At 37.6% G+C, this 14713-nt stretch overlaps 3 protein-coding genes across 4 annotated transcripts; all 3 read left to right on the top strand.

Moving 5' to 3' along the window:
- Positions 1–2511: 2511 nt before the first annotated feature.
- LOC145611608 (uncharacterized) lies at positions 2512–6260 on the top strand. Of its 2 annotated transcripts, none has more exons than XM_081666949.1 (3): positions 2512–2816; positions 3756–4852; positions 5992–6260. In XM_081666949.1, exon 2 carries the CDS (start codon positions 3815–3817, stop codon positions 4850–4852), a length of 1038 nt encoding a protein of 345 aa, XP_081523075.1. In that variant the 5' UTR covers positions 2512–2816; positions 3756–3814; the 3' UTR covers positions 5992–6260. The 2 variants fall into 2 exon arrangements, with proteins under 2 accessions (XP_081523075.1, XP_081523074.1); XM_081666948.1 differs by having other exon boundaries at positions 3759–4852.
- A 6232-nt stretch (positions 6261–12492) lies between these two features.
- LOC145610748 (uncharacterized) lies at positions 12493–13131 on the top strand. Its single transcript, XM_081666047.1, has one exon. The coding sequence runs from the start codon at positions 12493–12495 to the stop codon at positions 13129–13131; it is 639 nt and encodes a 212-aa protein (XP_081522173.1).
- A 785-nt stretch (positions 13132–13916) lies between these two features.
- On the top strand, positions 13917–14390 carry LOC145610749 (secreted RxLR effector protein 78-like). Its single transcript, XM_081666048.1, has one exon. It carries the CDS (start codon positions 13917–13919, stop codon positions 14388–14390), a length of 474 nt encoding a protein of 157 aa, XP_081522174.1.
- Positions 14391–14713: the final 323 nt, after the last annotated feature.

The following is a 14713-nucleotide window of genomic DNA, read 5'->3' on the forward strand; positions in this document are numbered from 1 at the left end:
CGGGGCAGGGCTTTCGTCTGTGCTGCGGCTGGGCCATAGGGCCGAGTACTAGGGGAAGCAAGTGGGAGCATATGGAAGCAAGTGGGGTGAGGGACACGTGGCACAAGGTGAGTATTGAGTGGGGAGCAAGTATGGTCCCCTACTCTCCATGTGGTCCTCACCACCCTTTACATATGATAGTGCCACTTGTAGATTTATTATTAGTTTGCATTTTTATTTTAATTTAATTTTAAAATAAATTGTGGAATTTCATGATCCCACATTGATGGGATAGAAATTCCCACTCTCACTCTCCTCTATAAATACCCACCTTGGGATTTGGAGAAGAGTGCTTGAGTTGGAGTTAAAAAGAGCATTGCATTTTGGCAAAAACTCTTAAACTCTATTAACACTCGGGTTTTTGGTCGAACCTCGCTAACTCTGAGGTAGCGGACCTAAAAAGTCGGTGTTCGTCCTTTGTGGGTGGATTACCGTTGGAGGCTCGCGTATTATCGGAGCTAGAGCTTTCAAGTACAAGCCCGTGTGTGAGGGCGAAGCACGCTTTGAAGGTAAATTCCGGTTTTACCCTTTTGTGTTTTTGTTATGCTTTATGGTTTTATCAATTTGCGATTGCTTCCTTGGGTCGGGGTTGTTTCCACGGTGAGTCGGACTCACCAAACCCCAACAATTTTGGGCGGGTTAGGGATTTCCGGTTTGAAATTTGGCCTAACCCAAAAAATGGGTTGATCTTTTTGCCTAGGCCCACCCCGAACCCTTCCCACCCCGCCCAATGATCACCTCTACGTTAAACTTTTCTCTCCGTGCTTATTTACTTTTTCACCCCGATCTTTCCTTTATATAACCCGTGCATAGCACGGGTCAAATGATTAATCTATATCTATATCTATATCTATATCTATATCTATATCTATATCTATCTATACTTAGTATTTAAAAAGACAAACCACAATCACCTATATGACACATGTCATCATAATTCACCCATATGCCACATAACACATCCATTAATATTTCCTCTTTATACTCCCTTTTAAAGTAAAAGATAAAATAAAATGTTATTGAATGCTAAAATCTTTATGCATTCCTAACTTGCAAATTTGAGTAATAAAATGAAGTGTTCCATTTTCACTATTAAAAAAAGTTGTACTCCTCTCTATACCCCTTTTAATGTAAAAGTTAAAATAACAAATTATTTAATGTTAATATTTTTATGTATTCCTAATTTGCAGATTATAAGTAAGAAAATTAAGCAAATTATTACAAAAAATCACCGACACATATAACACAAATAAGCAACACATTTCAAGAAAAAGAAAATGAGCTACAACCCGTTCATTAGTTGAACGGGCCAAAAGGCTAGTTAGATTAAACAGATCTAACCCATTTATAATCGTGGGGCTCCAAGTCTCCAACTATTGAATTGCTCTGTCAATTTAATAAAACAAAAAACCTGATGAACCTAGTTGTTTAGGGTAAAAAATACCCCAAGTAAGTGGTCCAATCCTGTGATGACACATGGCCCAATCAATGGGCGACACGTGTCACCGTAGGAAGATGACACGTACAAAGAACAAAGGAGCACCTGAATAAAGGGAATGACATGAAGGCCTCCTTACATCAGGAGGCCCAAACTCCTAGAAAAGCCGCAAAAACGGTGCTCCCTTAGGACCCGTGTCCTTCTCTGTTTGCGCAGCCAATCAGAGCCCAGATTCCTAGGTCACTTACCCTAAGGGGCACAAAACCCCACCCGTATAAATACCCAAATCATTGATGATGGAAGGGGTGGATTGTGACATAACATTCAATATAGTACTAAAAACTCCAACTTGTCTCTACTTTCTCTCTCTACATTTATTCTGTTTTCGGTCACTAACTTGATCGTCGGAGGCGAATCTCTGATCACCGGAGATTCGTGTTCTTGCAGGTGTTCGAGTCTCGTTGTCAGGTAGAGCGTGACCAGTATCCCGAGAGATTCCAAAAAAACCCCAAAACACTAGCCATGCTTCCTCCTCTTGTTTCCCCCTCTTACTCCACGTTCTCCATTGAAATGCACTCAACGTTCTCTAATACTTGTATCCCCCATTGAAGTAGCTTCTGAGGTAAGTTGTTGTTGTTTTTTTTTTTTTTGGGAATCATAATGTCAATTTCACAATCTAGGGTTTTACCTATTTTAATTTAACTGTCAGTGCATTTGGATCCAAAAATCTGAACTATTGGCTTTAAATACTAAGATTAATAAAGATCAGAAACAGTGATTATTTTACGAGAAAAGAATATCGTGAGCCTAATCTGATTATTGAATCAAATATCCCTAATAAAATTATTTTATTTGAATTTTCATTGAATTAAATTTGGTTGCTAATGTATAGCACAAGTAGTAAGGCGGACCTATACGTGTGCACACTGAGTCACGTGACTCAGCAGTGCAAAAAAAAAAAAAAAAAAAAAAAAAAAAAAAAAAAAGGGTTAAACGCGTGAAGAAAGAAGCGAACTACCAAACTCATTACAAGTCACAACCCACAACCCTAACTCCATCTCTCACATCAACCAGCCGACCAAACACCCCCAAATCAAATTTCCCACTCTCACTTCTGTTCTTCGCTTGCAAATTTCATCAATTTCTTCTCTTTCTAATATACCCCATGTTACCAAATCAAACAATATTGTCTTCAATCAATTAAATCTTCTCAATTTAAAAATTTCAAGCATTTTTTTATCCAGAAAATGGGATTATTGTACGAAATGGTAGCCCGCGGAGCGGTGGTACTAACGGAGTAAACGGCGGCGTCGAAAAACGGCAGCACAATTGCGTAGCTGTATGCTTCTATCTCTCTGCTTCATTGTGATTGGTTGAATTTTGGAAGTTTTTATTGAATTTATGTTTTAATTGATAGTATAATTGATGAATTAATCTGAAGTTAGGGTTTATTTTTGCTTTAGTGTATAATTTTAATGAATTTTAAAGGGATTTTGTTGGCTTTAATATTGGGTATCATGATTATGTTTAATTGAATTGAACTTTTGTTGATGCAATTTGGTTGTTCATCGTTGTGTTTCATTGATTTTTTTGTAGTATTGGTACTTTGCTAGTGTTGGTTATTTGGTTATTGTTTGATACTTTGATTTGTTTCATATTTAATTGCTATATGATTGTGCTAATGTCTTCAATCGAATTGCTGAATTTCTATGAAAGTGTTCAATTGCTTAATTTTTGTTAATTCTTGTAAAAAATTTGTTATTTAAGCTTAATCTTTTCAGTTTTTTCATGCTAAAATTTCCAGTAATCTCCTAAAATTATTATTTTTGTTATGGTAAAAAAGATAGTTGTAGTCCATCTTGGCAAAGCTAGTCGGCCTTTGGCAATGACTAATTTTGAATGCTAATGGACTTATATTAACATCTCATATTTTACATCTCTTCCCTGAGTCCCTGTTCTGTTCTAATTATCAAATGAGGTATCTGATCATTGGAGATGATACAATTTTTTTTGTTTCTTCTCCAAATTAATTATCGGTTGGGAAATGATGATAAACCAACGTATTTAATCTTTTCCATCTTAGATTACTGGAATTTTTTGTACTTAGCTTTCACATGGTGACTCACATGTACGGAAATCCTGGATCCACCAATAGGATTAACTATGAAATCAGACCGCTTTTTCGTGGCCCCTGCCTTGAATTCTACATATAATTTGAAGTTGTACTATTAATTACTTATTGTTTTGGATTTTTATGTTTGATGTTTCTGTTGTAAAGCAGGAGCATACAAATACAAATAATTTGTGGGAATTGGAAAATAAAAGGAAAGAAAAAAAATGGAAGGAAAGACAACGAAGAAACTTATTTTGGTGCAAATCGCGTCGAGGCAGAAGTCTGATTATTACATTGTAGATTTGGAAGCAAAGAAAATAGAGAGAGCTCCTTTTGAAACCCTGATAAATCCTTTAGCAACCCTGATAAATGAAGATGGAGAAGGTAGCACACTGTGTTTGGGTTCTGTCCTCTATACCGTGGGCGGTAAAATATCAACAGATTATTTTTGTCATAAGACAACACATGTAGACCACTTGGGCGCTTCTTGTTTAGAATTGAACATACCTCATCTACTCTCATTGGTGAAAGGACAAGAGCTACAAGATGATGAGGATGTTTTAAAATTAGGGTCCAATTATAATAAGTGGAAGCCTATCCCTGCTATGCATTATGGCCGCAAATTTGCAATGAGTGCTCCCCTGGGGGGTAGAATATATGTATTGGGAGGCGCAGCACCATGTTCTTGTGTAGGCGAGGTGTTTATTCCCCAACAGTGCAAGTGGAAACCCTTGGCTCCACCACCCTCCAATCTTCATCTGGAGTGGAATTGTGTGTCTTATCCAGTGATTCCTGATGAAAAGAATGAGCGGCTTCTTGTGCATTTTCGTAAAGATGGTTCCCTCTATGCATATTATCCTGCTACTCAAGAATGGGATTGCTTGGCCAAGAATTTCAGGTGCTGGAAGAAACCCGCAGCTTTGGCTGATGATGTTCTTTACATTCAACATAGAGGGAAGTGTGATTGCCTTGTTGCCTATGATTTGTTAACCAAAGTGTGGTTGGACGTTAAGTATTCCTCTGACTTTACAGTTGATATTCGCAGTTTTAAATTCTTGAACATGCTTTATCTGGGCAATGGCACCTTGTGCTTGGCCCACTGCGTCCCCTTTTATGACGCTCCTTCGCGTCAAACTAATCTCCAGTTCATCAAATTTAGAGTTGAGCGCCTCTCTCCAAGAGTGGTGCGTGTCAGTCCTATTGCTGTGCACTGCTTTCCATTTGAAGGTTACGTGAGAGCCTCACGCCCCATCCTGCTCTAGGTAATTCTACTTTATCATACGACTGCTACTTGCATAACACTACTTATATGTTACACTTGCTATATATATAGTTGTGGATCTGTGTCCTTTGGTTGCGGCTCCCCTAGTTGTTCACGATGTATAGTTCGATCGTAAAATGTGTTGTTTGGTGTGCTGTTGTAATCTCGTTGTGAGAAGTTTCTGAATTAACATCTTACCTGATTTGAGAATTTTAATTCAGCCCAATACCTTCTATCAATTGAATACATTTGCTTCGATTTGAACCTTAAATTGAATATTGGAATTAGATGCCTAAATTTTTATTATTGCTAAATAGAAGTATAATTTGGACATTTGGATCTTTAATGTGATTGAGAAGCATCAAAAATTATGTCGACCTCTCAATTGTTGGCGGTGGTGAAAGGGAAGATGACAGTGAATCTGAAGGTTAGAAAGGAAGTTCCAATTTCCATTTTTCTATTTTTGAATGTAAAAGCCAAAATACTTCCCAAACAACACAATGAATTTGGAACCACACATTTAAATTCTTAGACTTTGCCAAACAAATTATTTGAAGTAGAATATTGGGATTTCAATTTCCAGAATTGAAATTATGGAATTGAAAAAAAATCCATCATCCCAAGCACTGCCTTATTTTTTTTGTGCATTTTGTTTTGTCAAGTGGTGTTCATTAGACAATTCTAGATTAAGCTAATATGCTAAAGTGTGGTTGCATGGTATGGAATGTGGACTGAATAACATTTTTAAAGTCAGTCTGTTTGTTTAATATTGGTATTTGTTGAAATTATCGAGTAGTGAGATTGTGTGATTTTTTGTTTCCCTTGTTTTAATTACTTTAGGAGGACGACATTCTCAAATTAACAAATGAGTTTGGATTAAACATATTTAAAGAAACTTCATTACATGCTATAATCTTAAATATATTACAGTGGGTAAGAAACAATTTCAAAAGATTCAACATTTGTTGGATATTGATTGTTTTAAAAAAAAAAAAAAAAAAACTGGAAAGGCACACGGCTCTATAAGTCTCCCTATCATAGAGATAGATCATTAGAGAAGCTAATTGTCCCCCTAGCTCATGGTAAATTATGCTTGTCATCAAATTCTTTTAGTTTAAGTAAAAATGTTTTTCTTTGCAGGGATCTCTGTTGATGGATAAAGTCGTTGAAGATTTATCATAAGGCTTATTTTCTGTTTATTCATATTTCTGTTTTGTGCTGTGTTGCAGTTATGCATTGCAATAACATTGCAACACATCCATGGCTGCAGAGGTTTTTTTTTTTTTCCTTTAATTCGGTTGTTCCGGATTTTCTTTTTATTTAGTTTCCGTTTCATTTTTTTTTATTTATAGTTTCCGTTTCAACTTTTCAATGACTTGTTTAATGTATTACTGAGTAATTTATGTGTACCTTAACCCTGTCAACTTTAAATATGATTTTTTTTTTTTTTTTTTTTTTGGCTCGTGGTGTGTGGTTCATGTGATCATCAGATTCACCACCGGAGGTTAATTTAAAGGTGATTCCATTTATAGGTTCAAAATTTAAGTCTCCATTTATTTTACTCATTTAGAATTTAACGGCAGTTGTGTTTTACAATGGCCGAGATCCCAAGATAGAGTAAATCTTTGGATAATAAAACCAGAAGTCAAAAAAATTTTAAAAAACATTTAGTGTATCATAAGGCTTTTTAAATCTGAAAGTCAAAGCAGTTAGGTACTCTCTCTGTTCCACTTTAGAGCAAGTTTAGCCCCAAGTCTTAAGAATTGGGGTGACATCATCATTTTGGGTCTTAAGACCTATGTCTAAGATTTTCCCCATTTTTCTTCTAAACTATTAGCCAAGTCTCAAGTTGAGTCTTGAAATTTCAAGACTCAACTTAAGACTTGAGTGGGACCCACCTTATATATTTTTTTTAATCTTTTTTTTTTTTCGTATAATTACTCATTGCAACGGTTAGTTGTATTCAACGGCTATTTTTTTAATTTTCATCCTAAACCAATTCTCACATTTTCCACCTCCACCACTTTTACAGCACACCCAAAGCCACCATTTCTACGTCAAGCACTACAGTTCATACATGGCGGAACCTAGCCAAAACTTTGACTTGAATTCCTTAATGAATTTGATGCAAAATTCTCAATTTCAAAATCTTTTTTGAGAGAACCGGGGATTTTTATTAAGCAAAATCAAGTTCCGCCAAAGTCAAGAGACTTTGCGGAAATGGACCAAGACAAACAAATTCATCACAATTTCTCGTATCTCACCTAGCCACCAAGTGGGCTACCGTATTCCCCGACCTCTTTACATGAGAAATAGAAAAACAATCAAAAGATAAAGAAAGAGCTAAAATATCATCAATCATAAGAAAGAGAGGTGAGCATCCTGTAAACTTCTGCTTGACCTTTGATACTACACTTAGAGCATCTGTCTCCACTTGAACTTTTGCATACCCCATTCTTCTAGCAAAACTCAGCCCAAACACCACCGCTGCAGCCTCGGCTACCTCCACAGACCACCCATCACCACCCTTTCGAACAACAGCCGCCAAAATACATCCCCTGTAATCTCTTACAACCACCCCAATTTGTGATACATTATTCACATAAGCATCACAATTAATTTTAACACCAAGAGGTGGTGCACTCCAATTAACAGCAGCAGATGGAGTAGTACGGGCAACAGTAGAGTGAACTACAAACCAGCTTTGACATACCAGTTGCAACAATGATCGGGTTTATGGTCTCGGTGTCAAAAATGGCCTTGTTTCTACACGTCCACGCTGCCCAGCAGAGAGTTGCGATACTCTTAAGCTCCTCCTTCGATACATTGTCTTTCAGCCATAGAAGCCTTGTGGAGAAGCTGTCATCAGGAGCTTGAGTGAGGATGTCACGAAAGTTGCTAACAGCCCAAATTTCACGAGCAGCAGTGCAATGAAACAGAGCATGGAGAACTGATTCCTCACCATTACCACAAATAGCACAAGTTTTATCCTCCAAGATGTGACGGTATGCTAATCTTTCACGCACCGCAAGGAAACCTTTGCTGGCCCTCCATATGAAATGTCTAAGCTTCGGTGGAGCTTCCATGTTCCAAATTAGCTTCCATACCACATCCCATGAGCTGTCAACCTCCAAGAAACCACCAGATTTTCCAAACCAATATCCCGAGCGCACGCTATATTCACCCTCCTTGCTCGGCCACCAAAACATAGTGTCCCTTGGACATCTATTCGAGAGAGGAATCGACAGGACAGCAGCACGTTCCGAGGCAATAAAAGTGGCATTCACCATTTCCACATCCCACGAGTTGCTCCCATGGTCAATTAAATCAATAACCCTCAAGTTCAAATCACTGTCGACAGAAGGAGTAGGGACCAACACGGAAGTGTTACCAGGTAGCCATGCGTCGCTCCATACATTAATAGCGCTACCATCACATTTTTTAAAAAATTTAGCCTTAAGAATTTTGTGAAGACGAGAGTCAGAATTTCAATTTCAAAATCTAGTTTCTCAACAAAACCAAAATCAGAATTATGAAATTTCCCCTGTTCAAATCAACTAGAAGGACCCCAAGTGCATCATGGTCTTCTTCCAAATTTTTATGTTAATCGTGAACAATACTTTGAGAATCATTGTAGACTTCGGAATCGTACAAGACATCATCAATTGCAACATAACTTGGTTGAACACTTGTGGGATCGATTTGGAGGAAATGTATCAAATGTCTAGCTTGTATTACTACTATTTAATTTTTTAATTTTTATTATTATTACTATTTGATTTGATTTGATTTGATTTTTTTTTATTTATTTTTATTATTAATGTATTGTGTAATTGGATTTAAATAAATTTGTATAATTTTGAAAAATGAAGTAGTCGAAATCTGATTTTGAAATATAACATATACATTAGTATTATTTAGCTTTGTTCATTAATATACATTAGTATTATTTAAGCTTTGTTCATTAATATTGTTATTTATATAGTATAAAGAGAATAAAAAAATGTCATATATTTGAGTCTTAATGAGTCTTAGGGCTAAAGTGATAAATTTAAACAAATCTTAGTGAGTCTTAACAAGAATTTGATGACATCATTTTTTTTTGACAAGCGTGTACCCATTAATTAAAAATCTGGAGAACTTGAAGCACACAACGAGTTTCGACATAAATCGCAGAACCATATATAGAAGATGAAGCAGAGAATTTTGTTGATGAATTCGATCAATTTTTTTAAAAAACAAAATACTAGTATTAGGGAAGCACAAATTATTAAAAAAATCGGGTACATTCATTGAAAAGTTGTCCTAAAATGATTCAAAGTTACCCTAAATTAAATAAAAGTTACTCTAATGTAAAAGAAAATTACTCTGGTTTAAATAAAAGTGACCCTAATTAAAGATAAAGTGATCCTATTTCAGAGCAAAAGTGACCTTATTTAAGGGCAAAAATGCCCTAATTAAGCCCAAAGTGACCCTAATCAAGGACAAAAGTGACTCTAATCAAAACAAAACTGACCCTACTCAAGGATCAAAGTGACCCTAATCAAGGGCAAAAGTGACCCTAACGAAGGAAAAAAGTGACTTTATTTAAAGTGAGTGCTATGCCCATTAGAAATTATAATGATGGTCGGGTCTAAATCTACCGCAAGTGTACGGGTCAATTACGGTAAATATAGGGTGAGCAAGGTATCGTATCCACAAGGAGGTCTACTCAATTACCAAATTAAGAAACTAAAATATTATTTAGACGACGGAAATAAGGGAAAAGTAGTACTAAACTATAAACGATATGATTAAAGTTGCAAACAAGTATGAGAAATAGTTCTAGGTTTCGGGTTTCGCCAATTACTCTCTAGAATGAAATTAAACTAATTGCAGGGTTGAACATGTATAATATAACAATGATCGAATTACCAATAGTATGTAATCTCCTCTCCCAAGGTAGAAAACGTATATTTAAATCAATATCATGTCTACTTTCGTTATCACAACAATTGAAATAAACTCATTAAGAATAGGAATTCAATAAGATCACCCCAAGTGTATAAGTATTCCTAAAATTATACGTTTGATAATCCCACGAACTAGTATTAAAATTTCACTTCCGCTAATAATCCAATACCTTATACATACAACCAATTAGCCAGATTAAAAGTACGAATTAAAACAATATTATCAAATTGCAATCATATAAATAAAACCCAAACAAAGTAATTCAATTCATTGATAGAAAATAAAGGACTACATCCCTAACCTAAAACAAACGAAATTAGCTAGACATGGAAATCAAGAGGACACAACTAATTAATGAAGAGTCAATATTAAACATATCAAATCAAGCAAAAACCAGTCAATTGCATAAAATTAAGGGAAGAAATAACGCTGCTCCAAGCTCGGTCCAGTCACGGCTCTCGCGAGGTGCTGCTGCTCCGTCCTTAATCTCGAGCTGCTGTTTGCCTCCTCCGTCTTCTCGTCTTCTTCCGTCCGTGTCCATCCCACTCCTCTGCTGCCTCGTCTCCTTAAGTACAGTGGAGTATATTAAGGGTTTAGGTTTTCTTCCTCTCTGTTCTGCCTCTTCTCCGCTTCCCCTAGAATCAGTTTTGGGGGTTTTTGTTTTAGTGGGTTCTCAACCCACTTCTCTTTTTTTCCTTGGTGAAGTGTAGCACGTGAGGTTATGTAGTGGGCTTTCTTTGTTCTTATTTTCTTTTCTTTGTGATTTTCTTTTAATCCAACTTGCAACAAACCTGTTCACATAATGAAGATGGGGTTTTTAAAGTTCCTTTTCCAAGTTTTTGAAGACGAGAGGAAATTCCATTTCTATTTCAAGACCTTTTCTTAAGATAGACCGTTGAGTTCCCTCTAGATTTTCCTTGGGAGGGTTTTTCTAGTTTTCTACTAGGGTTTCCTTCTTGTTGAAGGGTTTTCTTCGTTTTTTTGCTTCTTGTTCTTGGAATTGTGTGTCCATGGCATCCAATCATTTAGATGCCACGGTTGAAACAGAGAAATCCCTGAGTATGAGTACCGAATTAATAAATACAGAGCAGGAAAAGGCTTTAGAACCAACAAACAACGATGCTGAAGAGGAGGGGAATGAAGACGCGGTTGAATGGGTTGAGGATGCAGAGGAAGTTGAGGAGGCAAGGGTGGAATTAGGGTTAGTAGGAAAATTATGGACAGACCGAAGTGTGAATGTAAACTCCTTCATCTCTACCATGAAGAATGTTTGGCAGCCTAAACATGGCCTGGAGGTTAGTAACATTGGCAAAAACACTTTCGTTTTTCAGTTCTTCCATTGGAAAGATAAACATAATGTTGTAGAAGGACAACCGTGGCATTTTGATCGTCACACTTTAATTCTTGGCGATATAGATGATAATGTTAAGCCCTTGGATGTTAATCTGTATGAACTCCCAATGTGGGTTAGGGTGTACAATTTGCCTTTTAAGGGGCGACTAAATGCTGCTAATGTGGAAGCCATTGGTAATAAAATTGGAAGGTTTATCAAAGTGGATTCATCGGGATGTTTGGGGATTGATAAATCGGTCAGATTGAAAGTTCATATAAACGCAAACAAACCTTTGATCCAAAAGGTGAAGGTGAAGATGATGCGAGGGGGAGTCGAAGAGTTTTTTGATGTGAAATACGAAAAGCCACCTATGTTCTGCTTTTTCTGTGGAAAACTTGGCCATGGAGTTAAGGATTGTGACAGATGTGGTGATGATGACAATCCCAAACTCCTTTTTGGAGGATGGTTAAAAGCTTCCCCTTGGAAAACTTACAGATCAGATGAGAGCAACACTGGGTTACAACAAGAGAGTAGGTGTGTTAGAAGCTTGTTCACTACCAAGCCAAAAAAGAAAGAGAAGGAGATTGTGAATGTGAATCTGCCTAGTGAACTGCAGTAATTAAATGTGAAGGAGTGCAGTAGGAATGTGGAGCCATCTTTGCCCAGTAGTACTTTGTGCAACAATCCCACCCTAGATGCTTTAAAAAATACTGATGTTATCCCTCATACTACTACCAGTGATGATTGCTCTACAAATTCCCAAAACACCAGCTCAAACATTGACTTGAACACTGCCCTCAACCTCATAAAACCACGTGGTAGAAAATACCATCGTGTGAAAAATAAGCCAGAAAAAACCGTGAATAACCCACAATTAGCCCAGCTGACAGGTTTGGTAAGGAAGGAGAGGGATGAGGATGGGGAGAAGGTGGATGGCGTTTTGGCTGATGATGGCAGTAAAAAAATAAAATTGAATGGGAAGGATAATTGTGACGTTGATATGATCATGGCTTAAAATGTGGCGGGCCCCACTACTTGGGCTCTCGGTGAGAAATGAGATACACCCTTTCTTGGAACTGTCGAGGGCTGGGCAGCTCTCGAAAGGTCAATGCGTTGAGACGCATTGTCATAACTGAAGACCCGGGTTTGATTTTCTTACAAGAAACTAAGCTTAGTTTATTTGAGATGGAAAAAATAAAACATAAATTAAAGTGCAAGGGTATGATTGCTGTGAGTTGTGATGGAGACAGAAGGAAAAGGAGGGGTGACATTGCCTTGTTGTGGAAAGATGGTTGGGTGGTTGATTTAAAAACTTTCTCCCAAACCATATCGATGCTAGAATAACCTGTGAAGGTATGGCTCCTTGGAGATTTTCGGGGATTTATGGATTCCCTGAAGCGGAAAACAAAACCAAAACTGGCGACCTCCTCAAAAAGCTTTTCAATAATGATGGCACACCTTGGTTGGTTGGTGGTGACTTTAACTTAATGTTGTGGTCATTAGAGAAAAAAGGTGGGGCTGATTTTGCCTTCCCTGAAGCTAGCATTATGCGTGAAGCCCTTGATAATTGTAAACTTGGGGACCTTGGCTACGTGGGATACCAATTTACTTGGTCAAATAACAGAGAAGGTGAGGAAAATGTACAAGAAAGACTCGATCGCTTCGCTGCAAATGATGAGTGGCGAGAGATGTTCCCAGGGAGTTTTGTCACCCATCTTGAGAGAAGAAAATCAGATCACCTCCCGCTGCTCTTGTGTATCAAGGATCGTGTTCATGCTCCAAAGAAAAATAAAAAAAAGGTGAAAATATTCCGTTTTGAAGAAATGTGGCTTCGGGAGGAATCTTGTGGTGATATAATTCGACATGCTTGGGAAGATGGGATATCTCTCAAAAAATCAAACGCACAGCAGCTAATTTGGGCGGGTGGAGCAAAGCTTATTTCAGAAATTTTGCTAAAGAAATGGGTGATTGTAAAGCAAAATTGGCTTCGTTGATGGAGAAAGATACTACTCCGGAAATCCTTGCTCAAATGCGTGCTATAGACGAAAGGATGGACGAACTTGAAGAAAGGGAGGAGGTCTATTGGGAACAAAGGAGTAGGCAAGAGTGGCTCAAACATGGTGACAAAAACTCTAAATTTTTTCACACAAAGGCCAAGCAGAGACGAAAGAGAAATTCAATCATGAAAATAAAAGATGATGCTGGAAATATTTATGATGACGAAGACCATATTTCAGGGGTTTTTGTCAACCACTTTCACAGTTTCTTCGGGTCCTCACTTCCAGTTGAGACGGACAGTGTGATTGACAAGGTCAACCCCTGCATATCGGATGCCATGATTGCTATGCTGACCGAACCTTTCAAGGGTGAAGAAGTTCATGCGGCTTTAAAGAAAATGCACCCTACCAAAGCCCCGGGCCCCGATGGTATGTGTGCACTTTTTTATCAAAAATTCTGGAGTGTTGTTGGTAATGATGTGATTGAGCGTGTGTTGGATATCTTGAACAATGATGGTGATGTTGGTTCTATTAATCAGACTTACATTGTCTTAATCCCAAAAAAGAAAGAATGTGAGTCTCCTGTTGATTATAGACCGATTAGTTTGTGCAATGTGCTTTATAAAATTGTTGCAAAAGTCTTTGCCAACAGATTGTAGGTGGTTCTTCCTGACATCATCCATGAATCCTAAAGCGGTTTTGTCCCGGGTAGATTGATTACGGATAATATCCTCGTTGCTTATGAGTGTTTCCACTTTTTGAGGAAGAAGAAGAAAGGGAAAATGGGGCACTTGGGTTTGAAGCTTGACATGAGTAAAGCTTATGATAGAGTCAAATGGATTTTCTTGGAGAGAATGATGAGAAAATTGGGGTTCTCGAACAGTTTTGTTACCTCGATTATGAAATGTGTTGAAAGTGCTTCTTTCCAGATCCTTGTTAATGGTCAAACTTCGAGAGGTTTCCTTCCTTCTCGGGGACTCCGACAAGGTGATCCTCTTTCTCCATTTCTGTTTATCATATGTGCTGAAGGCCTCTCCGCACTCCTTAGAGATGCTGAAAACAAGAAGATGATCCATGGTGTCAAAATTGGGAAGAAGGTTGATCCTATCTCACACTTATTCTTTGCGGATGATAGCCTTCTCTTCATTAGAGCTAATGAAGATGAGGTCGAGAATGTGCTTGATATCCTTTCCACCTATGAAGCCGCTTCAGGCCAAAAATTGAATATGGAGAAATCCGAAGTGTCTTTTAGTTGAAACATTGATCTTGAAAAGAAAAATTTGCTTCAGTCGAAGTTATCTTTTAAGGCCGTAGATGGACATGACAAATATCTTGGACTTCCAACTTATCTTAGAAGCTCAAAAAACGGATTTTTCCATCATTCAAGATCGGGTTTGGAAAAAGCTTAAAGGTTGGAAGGAGGGTTTCTTATCACAAGAGGGGCGTGAAATTCTTATTAAGTCCATCGCTCAAGCAATTCCGACTTATGCTATGCAATGCTTTTGTATCCCGTCTAGCATCCTCAATGAAATAGAGAAAATGTGTCGTAATTTCTTCTGGGGCCAAAGAAATAATGAGC

Source organism: Chenopodium album, chromosome 24 (assembly GCF_948465745.1).
Source record: "Chenopodium album chromosome 24, dcCheAlbu1.1, whole genome shotgun sequence".
NCBI classification, from domain to species: domain Eukaryota; kingdom Viridiplantae; phylum Streptophyta; class Magnoliopsida; order Caryophyllales; family Amaranthaceae; genus Chenopodium; species Chenopodium album.